We start from the raw sequence: 15,890 nt of genomic DNA on the forward strand, positions 1-15,890 counted from the left end.
GTCCATTTTTATTTCAGTGAAGGTAAATTTTTCAAATCATGAATTTATAAAATTGTGTGCATAATTTGACAACATCTGCAGTTCTCACAGACCCATGGAATTAAATCAATATTGCTTGGAAATGAGGCAAACGACTTGTGTAAATTTGTCTTCATTGATCAGTCAGGCCTCCGTGCACAAAGAGAAAATCGCACTTCGCATTGGTTGTCGGTCAGTTGTTTCTGACGTCTACCGGTGCTTGGTTGTAGCCGAAGGATCGTCGGAAAAGACACTTGCAACGAGGGAGAAATACGAACCTCTTATGATGGAGTGAATCGAATTGTATGTTCTGAGCTGGCTTAATAAAATAGGAAAATGTGGACCCATAAAGCAGCAAGATTCACTTGCTTGTTGGTCACTGTGCTGGTAAGTTCAGTCCAAACGGACTTATCTACAAGCAATTTTGTAAATTTACCCAAAGAATTGATACAATAGTATCTTTCGTCAGAAAAGACACCGATCTGAGATGCTTCAGTGAGTTTGGAGCAGAGCGCAATACAGCTTTTCATCATGTGAGAAAAACTTAATATGGTAAATTTTGATTCTTGATACTTCAAACTTTTTAATTTTGCGTATTTAACTACTATATCGGAAATGTGCAGTGCTATATAATATTTTACCAATGATTTCTTTAATTAGGAAATTTGATGAACTTTTTGTGATAGCTTTTCAATGTCATTTGTTTATATTCATAGATTGTACTGACTTATCCTGAAGCTGCTGATCAACTGGGTGGGTTACTATTTTTTATTTGCAAAAAAAGGAAAGAAAAGAAGAAGACGAGGTGCGAGATCACATATTTGTTATTTTAATACACATATAATAACATTGGCGTCCAAAGGGGTGTCAATGGGGGGGGGGGGGAATGTCCCCGGCCCCCATCGCCCAATCCTTCCCCCCCCCCCCCGCCCGCCAACTCACGAAAAAATTATAAATTGAGAGTATGTAGGCCTACAAGGTTTTTGAGAGATTTGCCTCTTCTAGAAAAATAATCCTGGCGACGTCAATGTTGATCATCCCAATTAAGATAAACTCCGATTAAAAATTGCTGGTATAAAACTTTGTAGATCTGACTAAAAATGTGTGAAGACCTACATTAACCAGAACTTACTTGCCAAACATTTTTGCAGTTACAATTCGAGCAATATTATAGTTAATCTGCATTTTTAAGTTTAAAGATTTTAACTGAGTGCGTTTTAAAAGACTCAAAAGAATTCAGATTTAAAGTAGAAGTTGGGCTGATTGAGAATTCTAAATCTTGCAATTCTATAATAGATTATCTTGGATGCTATCGAGAGGGAATAGAGAGTCGGGAGATGAACATAAGCGCCGGCAACTATAACCCGACCCGACTCACACCAAGAAACTGTGCCAAACTGTGCCAGCCAAACTACAGGTACGTACGGTGGAGTGTGTTCAAAATGGCGGATGAATTCTTACAATTTCTCGACTCAAATGCTGATTCAAAACAATATCCAAAAGGACGGTTGCTCTTTCTACATAGCTAAACTGTTGTTAGAAACAAATAAAAGGACAAAATATTGACACTATATTTGCAAAATATGTTGCAAATTTTAATATGCAACAAAATATGTTTGCGAATTACATTTTTATTTTAAATGTAGGAAAAAAATGGGCGGGAACGAAAGGATCAGAGGAGGGGACAAGAAACTGGTTTATTTTCTTACTAGGCGTAACTTGAAATGAACCTTAAAAGTTGCTATGTCAAATTTGATTTCAAAACCCGATCAAAACTAATTGAACAGGTGCCTAGTTACCATCTTGTTCATAATTATGTTTAAATTCCAGCATCACAGTTTGTGCCAGTGTGTTGAAATAAACATGTTATAACCTTTTTTTACTTCTAATAATTTTAATTAGTTGTTTCGACATCAATAGTTAGACGCAAACTAGTCTGTAAACCAGTAAACTAGCGAGGTTTTATCAGGCAAATAATAATTTTGTTATAAATTAATTACAAAGTCAAATAAACGCTTCATGACTGAGGTTTCTATCAGAATTCCATACCAAGTAAAACTAATTATAAAGTTTAAAAAATGAACAAAGAAACTGACTGGAACGGGGCTTAAACCTGCAACCTCCGAATAACCGTTCAGATGCTCTTACCAACTGAGCTATCCAGCCCTATGTTGGCGGTTCCGAATTACTCAATATCTTTGCTCAGGAGGCGCTAGTCAGAAGCCATAAACTAGTATGCCATACAGCCAGGGATCACTTTTGTATTACAGATTTCAAATGAACCACCAGGGAAACTGACTGGGTGAATTATAACAATTGACAAGTTGAACAAAGAAATTGACTTATTAATTGTGCGATTAATTGTGCAATTACATACATTATGTGCCTGTCCAGGTATGCAGGCCTTCAGCTTGGTCAGCTGTGCTTCTGTGGCGACTCCTACGGTAACTATGGACACGATGAGACCTTACAGTGCAACTTGGCCTGCCCTGGTGATGAAACCAAATCTTGCGGGAGCGCTACCCACAATTCCATCTACGCAGTTCCACTGCAAGTTTCCTCCGTGATATTGTCTGGAATGACCAATAACTCCGGTAAGTCACATGAGTATGAAATAACAATTATATGCATCTTGATTTATCGTTGGTAACAATCTGACTATTATGGCAGCCAATTTTGCCATGTTAATTAGGCCGTGTCCGAATTATTGACTACGGCTTTAAATTGCACACAATTCTATGGTAAGTGGCTGCAGCCGCTTACCATAGACTCGTGTGTAATATCAAGCCGTATCCAAGTACACGGCCTGTAGTGATATAAAACAAATTGTTTGTTTACGTTAGACCTGCCTGGAATTTTGTGGCCGAATTACCACCCTCAAACGTTGTATTGCCACATTTTACCAAAAATTAAGTATAGTCTAAACTAGGTCTTCTCACTGCGAGTGTTGTGTGTGTGGTATTAGTTAGTAAAACCATTGTACCAGTTAATTAACGTAAACAAAGGAAGTATGAAATACCGACAGGCTTTTTCCAGCAAATGAATGAAGCCGATTAAATCTAATAAGCCAAAGCTTCTCGACATATTCCACTGTTGGCAGATCCATCGCCAGGGGGGAGGGGCTTTTCGAGCAATTGCCCCCCTCCCCACGGCAAAAGCTATACATATGTAATTTTTTTGGCATTTTTGTGGTAGTGCCCCCCTCCCCCCAGTTGGTGCTATTCCCCCCCCCCCCCCCCCCCCCTCAAACTCAACTTTTTGTAGCGAAATATAAATCAAGATGAGCACTACAAATCCAGCCTCTCAATTTTGGTGGAACTAAATTAGGTCCTGTACCCCAACAGTTATTCCCAAAAATTACATGAAGACAGCAAGTTTTCAAAGTGTAGTTGATGGCACTATATATTTCATTCCAATTACCTGTAGTTTGATTTCATGAGAATTAAGACACCTTTCTAATTTGAATTTAACATAATTTGGACAATTCCGGGCTAAAATGCGGCACAGATACTACAATCAGTAAAAATTCTCATAAATTGGGCACCGTAGCATTAGATAAGGTCCACAACTTCTGAATTAATACTAGCCAAATAAGGCCGAGTGAAAACAAAGCGTCTCGTCCAGTATTTCTTTTTAAATGAAGGAAGCGGCCCCCTTGGGGTTTTCCCCTAAGATGGCGGATTTTTCAAGATGGCGGATGGATTCTTCCAATTTGTTAACTCTATTCCTGATACAAAATTGTTTCCAAAAGGAGCTGTCACCCTTTTTGCATAGCTTTAATATTGTTGGAAACAAATAAAAAGACAATATGTTGACAAATCTTGCAAAATATATTGCAAATGTTTTCATTAAAAAGTATGAGGTGGGCGGGGAAAAAAGAAGCTGGGGAGACGAGAAACTGTTTTTTTTTTACTTGGCCTAATAACCAACATTGTTTCATTAAATTTTAAAAACGATTTTCTACTCCCCTCTCTTTAAGGACGCTTATTCGTTATTTTCCAGTTTTATGGGAAGGAAATGTATATATTTCAGCTGAAGAGACACATATCTGACTTTGAATGTCAAGGGACAATCTATATTCATTTAAAATTCACTGATGTGTACGACATTAAATATTTAACTGTGCAAAGAAGACCTTGCTCTCCCCTCTCTGTATTGATTAGGCTATTGGTAAAAAGGTTACCGTGGCAACTGACTCCTTGATTGACATCCTGAATTGTTGGCTGTTTGTTTTGTGCCATTGATTGGACAAGAGGGAGGATCCCGCCCAATCAACAAATAAATAATGTATTTAGAAATCAATTTTCAGCGTGGTTCCAAATTGGGGGTTATTTTTCTTTGTCAGTGTAAGGAACTCCAGAACAGTCTAAACAAGACTAGCTTGACTGTTGACTTGACCTTTAGCATACAAACACTATAGTAACTGAACAGTGTAATAAAACATGTTAAAAACAAAAATAAGTCAAAAGGATGATCTGTTTTGTTGTGATGATGCTGTTTATGGAGCAAAGTTGTAAGAATTTAGAACTCTCCAATAATCACAGATGGGGGCTAATTGTACTGTTCAACAAATGAAAGCAATTATCAAATTTCTATTTCAATTTTGAAATTGATTGAAAATTAAACCTGCTATCGCTTTGCTATTTTCAAGTTTTTTTAACAAACTCCCTCCATATATGTTTTATCTATTTTTTTTATTTTCTAGCAATACGAAGTTACTTACTTTCGAATGAGACATGAAACAAAATCTCCCTGAGTTTAGTCAGGGAATAAATTACAAATTTCAAACTATTTCCGGCCAGTCAATAATTCAGTTCTCATTTGGTTAGAAATTATCAGAATTAGTAAAGTAGGGACACTATTGCCTGCAGGGCAGATCTGTTTGTATGTAAAAGCATCAAAAAGTATAAAACTTGTTTTTAGATGGTAATTGCAGACGCCCAGAATAGAAAACAAGCATTCCCCCGTTTAAGTATAACACACAAGAAGAAACTGCTGTTCCTTTTTTTCATCTTATTTGTGCAGTGATTTCTCGCAAGGATGTGACGGCTTTCAGCGATACTTTCTTTGCCCTGGAGGTTGAAGGTTCTGGATTTGCATCCGTTGTGGTGGAGTTTGGAGATGGATATATTGAATCGTTTTCGAATCGTTCATTTAGTCACCGATATCTGTGAGTCTCATTTTTTGCATGCATGTGTCCTATAAAAATGTAGTGTTGGACTCCGTGTACAATTACCCCCTCAACGGTTACAAAAGGAGAGTTGGCGAGACCACTTGGGGGGGGGGGGGCGTGGCCGTATTCACGAGTCGGCCATTTTGAATTGAAAGTTAGGTAAAATCTTTATTTTTTTAACTTGCGCAGAGAAATGAAAGCAACTAAATTTGTAATCAAATCCAGTCTGCCTGAATTAATAATTTCAAATTTGTAATTAAACATCCCCTAATGTTTAAAGCCATATTTTAAAAAAAGACAGTAAAATAAGGCTGCATTGTGCCTGGATAAATAGTCTGGCGCCATCCCATTTAACAGTTAACAATTAATGAAAAGCATTCGGGGAAATTGACAAAAAGGGCCAACTCGTGAATAAGGCCCATTCGAATGAAATAAGAACTTTAAACTAAGATCAAAGCACTTTACATTGTTTTTACTTCTTATCATCGGGCCGATGAAACTCTAGTCAAGGAACATTGGTAATTACAACCAAATGGGCCTACTGATTTAATGGAAAAAACCTTGATCAAGGTAAAGATGGGGAAGGTAGCAATATTCCATACAATTATCTTGCCTGAAATGGTATTATTCGGAAGAAAACAGTCATTAAAAGTGGTTTGCGATAGAAACTGAAGCATTAACAGTAGTCACTGAGCTAAAAAAAATTAAACAGGTTAGTTATTCACAATGCTGTTACCGAAAATATTCCATTCTTTGTTGCGTCCACCATGCAAACCTGTAGGTTAGGTGTTTTGCACCCAACATAAGATTTTGAGCAATTTGGTTCCCTCAAAAAACAAGACCAACAGCCGTGACCAATACGCAATATTTTCATTGCACTCAGATACCCAGGCCTGGCGCACATGGAAGCCACAGTGCTGGATGCAGCCCAATTAGCCCCCTACCCTACCGCAGCCTACCTGCAGATCCACCTGCCCATCATGGACATCAAGAGGCTCTGCCCAATCGCTGTCCTGCAAGGGGAGGTGTTTGACTGCGAATTCACCACTGCCGGGACAGGCATGCGAGCCTCGGTGGACATTGAGGGAATGCATAGCTTCAACTTGACACTGGCTGGTTAGTTAAATCCATGGGCATAAGTACCCTGCTCTCAAAATTTAATTGAATGCTTTCTTGGAAGCGGTGCTCTCAGTAACTTAAGTTTTAATAAACTTCCAGTGGCATCAACTCGCATGGTTTAAACTTAATTATTTGGTGTCCATTGTAATAGATGCATCGGTGTTGATGTTTGGGCCTAACCTGGACCAGACTGAACAGCCTACAGAGCCAGACGTACCTGGCGTTTTCATCAAGTTAGCTGACCGAGTCACGGACGATGCTGAACTGGTTGGTTGGGAATTCGTCGCGGAAAACCCAGGACTAGTCACTTTTATGGCAAGTTGTTGATTTCTCTCTTTGTCTTGTGTTTTGTTTTATGCAGGGGTGATATTTTGTCAAGATCTGAGAATCAGTATGGTTGTGTGCATAGACAGTAAATGGCGTTTTGTGACTACTCATAAAAAGCAATTTGCTGTGTTTGGCACGCGGGTCATCCTATAAATTTGAGGTCCGCTATTTATTCATGTCTCTTCACATCTGACGTCTATGATTTCTCTAAGAGCGATTATAAATAGCAAACTACCTACAAAATATATGTGTGAATAATCCACACAAATCATATACCCGCGTGCAGGCTACTGGTATATGACACCAAGAACACACCAAGTTTCAATTAAATATGAACAAACTTGGTGCATCGACGAGTGGGTGCAGGAGACGCAGCGACAATGCCTTAAATACTCGCTGTCACTTGTAGTGTGAAATTAAAAAAGCTATGGAACGCTATAAGAATCTAGATGATGCCTTTCATAGTATATAAACCCGTATGTGTACTCAGGAATTTACTGTCATCATACATCAGTTCCCGGCAGTTGTCACTTGGAACTTGGCAGCTCTTTAAATACTGCAGTTAAAAAAAAGAGTTGTTGTTTGATCTTTTCAGGTTTTCAGACCCCATTTCATAAACGGACTACAGTTTTGTTACCGGACCCTCAGCTACATAGATGAGGCCGAGGATTGCTTGCAGCAGTCCAGCCTCATGCAGCACAGGTGCTTGCAAGGAGAGAAGTTCAGCTTCACCAAGCGTTCCTGTTTCGACACCGACACCAAACTTATCGTCAACCCAGATGCCTCTCAACCCGAAGCAATAACTTACTCCGAGGTATCTCGCTACAATTTCACCACCGACAAACCGGGAAAGCAGTTCCTTCCACTACCTAACGAAGAGAGATTCGAGTTACAGGCAGGAGATTTGGTTGGTTTCCAGTCCCCGGGAACCAGTGTGATCCGTCGTATACAACCTCCAATTGCATCGAACGGTGATGTTCAGATTCCGGACAGCGATATAATTTCCGTTCCTCCAAATCCTCCTCCCAGTTCTGGACAGTTTCTGTTCCGGGCAGTCGCAGTGCGGCCTTCCCGGCTCCACGTCAGAGGAATGTACGCCCAAAACAGCACGTTAGGACCCCGGAGCATCAAAGTGTCGGTCGAGAATGCTGTCAGCAGTCAAACATTAGCAACGGTCATTTATGTTGACAATGTGATTGATAACGTGAGCCTCATAGTCTCTAGATTAGGTAAAAACAAAGGTGTACTTGGCCTTATTCAATACAATATTATCTTCTTGAATTTACTACTTCTGTGCATATGTACATGTACATGCATCTTCTCTGATGAAAGCTCTTCTGTGAATATACTTGATATGATTAGATATCTGTAAACTTGTATCTTTATGTTTTGTTCATAGCTCTAAGAAAAAGAAATAACCTGAAAAAGGCATATTGTGCTTTAATTTGCTTTCAGATATAAAGTTTGCTCAAACATAACAAAAATGCAGAGCATAACTTTGGCCCAAGAAACACACAGCAAAAATTATTGCAGTTTTTTCGGTTTTTATTAATCTGCTTCACAATTTTTGGGTTTAGCTTTATGCTAATATGAACCTGGATATTTGACATAATAAAGGTTTTGCCGCCTTTTAAACACTGCCGAAAAGCATTTACACCAATAGGAAAACTATCAATGCATTTCATTTTTTTCTGAAGCTGAGACGTATGAGACTGTTGGCTTAACGGTCGACTACGATGGCGAAGCATTTGCTGTGGAGTGGAACATGGGAGACGGAATAACGTACAACACTACAGAAAACTCGACTACCTATCAGTGGAAGACAAATGGTTCTTATAACATCACCGTCAGGGTCCTCAACCATTACAACGCACAGTCTGATACAGTAGGTGTTAATTTCATGCGCTGTCAAATTTAAACCAAGAACCCAGATATGCTTTAAAACATGGCATAAAGTCTTCTGTTCTAGTTCACCCATTACATACCTTCAACAATGCATTTTGCACAGGCGTTTCCTTAAATCAGCTGATTTTTTTTTTAATTCAGTGTGTTGCATATTGTTAAACGTCTCATGCAACTTGGAATTTCCTGATCCTTTGATTTTTGTCCCACAGAAACTCATCACAGTCCAGGAGAGAATTCTTGGCCTCAACTGGACAACTCTTGACCTCGGAACCCCAATCCTGCTTGGCAGCCAAGCAGTTCTTAACTGGACTGCTGACAATGGTAATTTTGTGTTTATACCAAAACGTTATCATCTGGTGAAATTATACAAATGGCTATATTCATGATGACATCTTCAGGTATAATTACAAACAGTAAAACGCAATGAGTGGATACGTTTGAAATGTTGTATCTCATGAACTACAAGTATGCAGAGTTTTCCTAGTTAGTGATAAGTTAGTGATTATATTGATCTGCATGTTTAGTTCATTGTTTTTCATTAGGTCTTAATATTCAAGGTTTCCAGAAACTCAAAGCAAGAGGGGAAGAGGGTCGTTTTTGGAAATCTACAACTTTGAGAATTCGTTTGCAGATTGCAAGCTTTTAGACATCACTCAGTATTCCATGCATTATTTTGTTCAGGAGCTTAACCTGATAGATTATCTCCCAGACGCAAAATTCCATTTTTTCACATACAGATTGATTAAAGGGGCAAACCGACCAAGGCAAGCCTAGTGGTTGATTGTTCAGACATCTTCAATAGTGGGCAAGAGCACTAAGTATATGGTGCTATTCAAACTGAGTCATTGAAGTGCAAAATCCAAAACAGAATTATCTTTTATCTTTATTTCCCCCTTTTTTACAACCTCAGGAACGGATATGCAATATGTGTTTGAATTTGACTGGAACCTCGGTCGACCCGTAACAAACTTCACATTTGGTAGCGACGGGGCATATTATGTTGCCTCATTGACTACGTCAGATTGGGCTCTCCAGAGCTTCACTATTCAGCTCTCAACAGATGGTAATACTTTGCTTCATTTGTAATTACTCTTAGCATATGGTTCTTAGCATGAGCATCGCTAAACCAATTTGAATGGGGGCGGGGTTGAAGGGGGGTAGACAACACATTTGCTGACAGATCATCCATGCTAAAAGGTAGTCAGGATTTGTCCCCGTGCGCCTCCATCAAATCAAAAAGTGGGAAGGGGGGTCTGAATACCATCAACGTATAGGGGGCGCTGTTCAAAGCAGAATGATCATGGGCACTATCGGACAATAGGTTCCAGCCCATGGCGCCTTTGGCAATGTAGAAATCGTAAGTCTGAAAGCATCTTTGGATAAAAGACAAGAGGCTTTGATTTTGTAACGTAGGAGAAAAACTCCAGGGGGGAGTGGGGAGGTGGGAGGGGGAACCAACTGAATCAGGCAAGGACTGATGACGCAATCCACATTTCAGCCTGGATGAGATTTGAACCAAGGACTCGGAAGTGAAATTGGCAGCAAGTACCGGCACCTACCTGACTCCCCCGTTTTCGATATAAAGCAAAAGTATGAAATTTGGCCCAGAAAGGTCAGCCCACGTACCTGTGACTGACTAGATCACTGACCGACTGACTGACTTAGTCACTGTTCGAGAATGGGCTCCGTGCAGGGACAAGAGAGGGCGTTTTTTTACCCCTTTCGGGAGCCCCGTGGATGGGATACAGCGCGTGCATGTACTGGTTTGCGCTCGTATGGCGCAAAGCACGCACAGTTTATTTATTTGTTTATTACATTTCTTTACCTAGGGTATGCCCAAACTGTTTAAAACTGATTTCCATTTCTTTATTCTGAATGTGCACAAAGTCATTGCGTCAGGCATCGTCGGCAATGAGTTCAAATGTCTATCCCTAGACAGTGGTGTCCCCCAACTCTCCCTTTCTTACCATTGAGGGGGTACTTTAGCACGGAGCCCAAGTCTTGGTAAAACTGCTGGAAAGTGAAGTTCTTTCATACATAATGGCTCTAAAATTTAATAGTGTGTGCTAAAAAAAAACCTATCCCAACATAGTTTGTAACAAGTTTCGATAACCTTAAGTCGTTCTTTCACCAACAGCATTGAGTGGTATGACAACCTTCATCCCAGAGGGACAAGGAAATCTCACTGTTTCCCTTCATGTCTTCAACCTTGTTAGCGACATGCGCATACAGGCCAGTGTCGTCGTCCAGTCTGCCATATCTGGGTTCAACGTCTTTCATGTCCCGCCTCAAAAATTTGGCGAGGACATTGTCCTGGTGTATGAATTAGCGAGCGGTAGTACTGTCATTGTTGAAATGACTGTGGACGGGTACCAGGTAGATGGGACTTGCGTCACTACCGATCTTGAGGGCGAATGCATGCTGGGTTATCTAACGGGTTACTTTGAAGACGGCGAATACAGCGTCGAATTGTCGGCTTACAATGGCATCAGTGGACCAGCCATTGTGGTGACAAATATCACCATACAGGTGCCATTTAGTAGCAGCAATCTCAGTGTAGAAATCTCGCCCGGTCTGGTCTTCGCCACCGGAACCAGTCTCAGTGTTGTTGTTGACATGTTGCAAGGATCTGACGTCCACCACTTGGTTGACTTTGGAGACGGCAGCAATCACGTGACCGGTTTTACGTCTTGTTTCCTCCCTGGCTGCGAGGACGAAATCGAAGTCGATCGTGTGTTTTCTATTGCCGGAGTGTACGCAAGTCAGGTTCTTACTTGGAATCTAGTCAGCAGTGTGAATTACAGTATGGAAGTCAGGGTACAGAACCCGGTGACAATCCTGTCAATGGACAGGCCCACTCCCTCGGATTTGATTGGTGTTGCCAAGGGTGATTCATTCGAGATAATTGTCGATTTCAATATTGATGATTACACTAATGGGAGTGGTACCTTGCAGCCCACAGACGCAACAGCGGCGTACTTCATCCCAAATGCATTCTATGATAACTACGCTCTAGGTATCACCAACAATGCCCACTACCCTGTTACCCAAGTGCTGCCAGTACCAAGCCATGGGTGGTACGTTGGCAACGTCACAGTGTTCAACCTCGTCAGCGAAGTTACGTTCCAAATAAACGTCAATGTTGAAGAATTCATCGAGAGCTTTTCCATTGTGCCCACCAACGGTTTTGATCTTTTGATTGACGAAGTGCTCCATTTTGATCTAAACGTATCGTGGGGCTCACAGATCGATTTCAGTGTCAGTTTTGGAGACGGTACGTCAAGATTGATATACAGCGAGAAGCGAGGGACACAAGTGTCCCACGTGTATGCAGCTATCGGTGAATATCAGATTTACGCAGAAGCATGGAATGGTCTAGGGATAGTCAATACAAGCGCATCGGTCAGATTGTTCGGCAGAGTCACAGGGTTCTTTCTGCAAGCACCATTGCTGCACAGGTTACCCTTAGTCGGATCTTTCACGGTAGAAGTTCAACTGTACATTAAGAGGGTAGCTGTCCTGGCTAACAATGTCACAGTTAGCATCAATTTTGATGATGGTAAGCCTACCGTTGTTGGTCTGACGGCTGTAAACATGAGCCGACCAGAATTAGACACGTCGACAGCGATTCACATGGCCAGCTTTTCCATGACCTACAACGAGACAGGAAAATTTACCGCGGCGGCCCACATTGCCAATCCGGCTAGTTTTCAGAATCTCATGGTCGAGTTTTGGATTTACAAGGTGGTATCTGACCTGCAAGCATTCCTGAAATACAACGAGTTTTCCGTGGGCAATTTCACCTCAGGTGATCCCGCGTTGGATCAGCAACCCTTCGTAGCTGATGGTTTGTTTATTCCAATCGACCACGCAGTCGTCCTGGTTGCGACATTTGCCTCCGGCAATGGCCTCACGTTTACGTGGGACTTTGGCGAAACCCCAGGTCTGCACACCATAACAGACGAACCCCGTGAGATCTACAAGTACAATGACCCGGGAGTGTACAACGTCACTTTGAACGCTTCCAACCCGATTTCGCACATGACGACCGGTGTCACTGTCAATGTCCAAGTCCCGGTCACTGATGTCACGCTGACGGTTCTCGACATCGGCGACCAAACCAGCAACGTGACGATGTACTTTGAGGTTCGTGCTGTCAGCCTGGGAACAGACGCTTGCTACCGAGTTGACTTCCAGGATTCACAGATCGCCCCCATTGTTTACTTCGGCTCTCAAAGTGTCTGTCTGGAAACCTACAGAACCGAAATTAGCTATGCGCAGTACCCGTTTGTTTTCGAACCATTAGACATGCTTGGCAACTGGGAAGAGAATAGAGCACCTGGAGCATTTAACATCACCAACATTTATGATCGCTACGGCAGTTATGCAATCTCAGTAACAGGCAGTAACATCGTGTCAAGCTCATTTTTTGTGCTGTCGCAATATGTCTCTAAACCGGATTGCTCCTTCCCGAAGGTGTCCGTGAATAAACCCAACCTCTGCGACAACGTTCTCTTCAAATGTGCGCAAGACACGAAATACCGAGTTTACTTAGCCTCTGTGCAAATCATCATCAACTCGGAGGTCTCTTTGAACTGTAAGAGCAGCAATAAGGGTTGGTACGACTGGTCCGTTTCTTTCTTGGGAAACAGCACAGGGAACCAGGGTCAGGACTATGACCTTCCAGACGACATCATGACGGCTGGTCTGTCACTCGGAAGCCTGATCATCAAGCCAGCCTCCTTGAGGTACGGCTGGTACCACTTGGAGCTAAACGTCTCCATGTACCAGGAATACCCGCCAATTGCTGCCACCGACTCCACGTACATCCACGTGGTCTCCTCCCCGCTGGAAGTTTCCATTTACGGCGGAGACGAACGCACCGTCAGTAACAACTACACCATCACGATAGACGCCGAGCGATTGACGTACGATCCCGACATCCCGCGTAGCAGCGCCAAACCAGATGACTTCAGATTCGTTTGGTTGTGCCGTCGTAAGTCATACTACAGCACCAACACGTTTAACACCACTTACGACGTAGAACCCTTTGAAGTCTGGGACAAATTCTATGACAAATTGGAAACAGATGGTTCGGACAACAAGAACGGTGAAATTGATGCCAGTGATAGACTTGTTGGCATAAGTGATCGTGAAGGATGCTTCGGTTTGTCTCAAGACGGGAACGTACCTGCGCCCGGAGGTAAGACATTCAACATTATTTTCTTTGCCAAATGTTGCTTATTGCTCTGTGTGCAATTAAAAACCTAATTAAAGCAGTAATTTTGTGCTGAAAGTCCTGTAAGGTTATTGATAGCTATCTATACAAGACCTTTAACCAAATGATTGGCAGTGGTTATTCTGTCTTGCAAGCTGAAGGTAACATTGATAAGAATATTCGTCAACAAGTTTTTATGATGAAACCTATTTATCAAACCAACAGGGATAGGCCTTTAAAATTCACATCTTCGGTAATGTGTTAGGTATTTGGATATGTATATTTGTTTTCCATTGTTTATCATTTCTAGTTCATTCACAGAAGTTGGAACTATGCTTTAATATCAGATGTTTACCTTTAACCAAATTTGTCTGGACTGATAGTTGTGCTATTGTTGAGTTTGTTTGAGCAACCCTCATGTATTAAAAGTATGAAATGAATATTTTACTTAGCTCTTCTTTTTAAATGTCTGTTTATGCTAATATCCTTTCCTCGACTAGTGTTTCAGATTACTTGGGATAGGTAAAAGATAAACCAGAGTGAGTTTTTTCTTGGTAGGAAAACTGGAATACACGACGGGTGAGATATCATTTAGCACCACGTCGATGTACTACAACATGAAGTATGAGTTGAAAGTGGCTGTCATTAAAGGAGACAGAGTGGCGGAGGCCAGACAGACACTGGACATAAAGGAAGGACGACCACCGATACTACAAACATTGTAAGAACAATAAGGCATTTCTGCATGCATGTCAAATCAAGTGGTAAGGGTGTTCGCGGACATCCGGGCTTTGTTTACATTGGATTATCTGGCTCCTAGACCTACAATCCTGGCCAAAATGGTTGGGACACTCCTTAGCCTCCCACGGCCACCCACTCCACCGCTCCCCGGTCAATGTTGTTCTCTCCAGCTGATGGAGCACACACCGCGTCAACATTGAGCAGAGGCCGGGGGCAGCGAGATTTGGACAGGATTGTAGGTTCTTAAAACTCGATGGTTCTTGAGTCTGGAGTGCTGAATGGTAGCACAAAATAGCAACCAATGAAAACTGGTGTGCAAATGAATAGATGCTTTCACCGGATGACGTCAGCTCGCCCCACCTATTAGGGGTGACCCAGGTGTCAAACAGGTGAACTGTATATAGGCATGACTTTGCGACATCTGAATGCAGAAGCTCTTCAGTTGTTCAAAGTCTCCGCCAGTCAGTCTCATGATGCCTTGAATTCACTCCTAACTGTTTCAGATGTCAGACTCTCCGTGCAATAATTTTTTTTCTGTTTTAATTACTGAATGGGAGTGTGGAACAGGTGTTAGGGAGCTCATTTTACACAACTCTTGCATGCTCCGTGCAGGAACCACTATAAGAATGCTATATACATGTAGTTCAGGATGTACACCATTTGAAATGTTTCACAGCCTTGCACATGACCAATAGTTCATATGGAAGTAACACAGCTGAACTTTGGGTAATATCAATAGAAAAAGTAATTGTGTCTACATTTTCACTAAGGACCCCATTAAAGACATCTCAACCAATTGTGTGGGCAACATGCAATCAACTAATATTTTAGGGTTTTGTTTTATTTTCAGTTGCAAGGTGAATTGCAAGAAAAAGCTGAATCCATCCAACCGTTATACCCTGGAGTCGCAGGAGGCCTTTGGTGAAAACAACTTCTTCAGTCTGTATTACGAGTAAGTCTCAAATACAGTCAATTATTACAATAGATGTAAGACCAATTTATCTTGTGCGATTTTGTCGCAACGACTTTGTCGTGCAGCAACGTCGCAGATGCGCGTTACGGGCGTTCACACATACACACGATGATTTTGTGACACATGATTTGTTCGTCAATCTTTTTTCAACCAATCAGATCAGGCACCAGTCTTAGTATCACCCGTTGTCCACCGAGTCGACTTTACTGACGTCATTTCATTTCTAAATCTGGACTAAGATTGTGAATGGTCGATTCGGATGCAGTGGTTTTGAAATACAACAGCGGCCGGGCGCGCATAGATCTACAAAACCAAGACACGACCGTGATTGGCCGGATCTTTTATTGATTGGCATATCGCGTAACATCGTTACAAAACGCGTGACCGCAGACTTTTTTGCTCAATTCAGATCGTTA

At 41.6% G+C, this 15,890-nt stretch overlaps 1 protein-coding gene across 1 annotated transcript; it reads left to right on the forward strand.

Annotated features, from left to right (window-relative positions):
* Nucleotides 1-1,355: 1,355 nt before the first annotated feature.
* LOC119736779 lies at nt 1,356-14,286 on the forward strand. The gene is made up of 11 exons (XM_038210788.1): nt 1,356-1,435; nt 2,413-2,612; nt 5,044-5,188; nt 6,075-6,307; nt 6,462-6,577; nt 7,233-7,938; nt 8,335-8,522; nt 8,752-8,863; nt 9,453-9,605; nt 10,680-13,745; nt 14,261-14,286. The coding sequence occupies exons 1-11, from the start codon at nt 1,356-1,358 to the stop codon at nt 14,284-14,286; spliced, it is 5,025 nt and encodes a 1,674-aa protein (XP_038066716.1).
* Nucleotides 14,287-15,890: the final 1,604 nt, after the last annotated feature.

This window comes from Patiria miniata, unplaced genomic scaffold (assembly GCF_015706575.1).
Source record: "Patiria miniata isolate m_02_andy unplaced genomic scaffold, ASM1570657v1 HiC_scaffold_3, whole genome shotgun sequence".
NCBI lineage: Eukaryota > Metazoa > Echinodermata > Asteroidea > Valvatida > Asterinidae > Patiria > Patiria miniata.

Excerpts from the sequence above, each read along its gene's own strand:
- LOC119736779 (XM_038210788.1), top strand. The coding sequence starts at position 1,356 with ATGAACATAAGCGCCGGCAACTATAACCCGACCCGACTCACACCAAGA. Across the intron at positions 2,613-5,043 it reads TGGAATGACCAATAACTCCG|TGATTTCTCGCAAGGATGTG; the intron begins GTAAGTCACATG and ends TTATTTGTGCAG. Across the intron at positions 5,189-6,074 it reads TCATTTAGTCACCGATATCT|ATACCCAGGCCTGGCGCACA; the intron begins GTGAGTCTCATT and ends CATTGCACTCAG.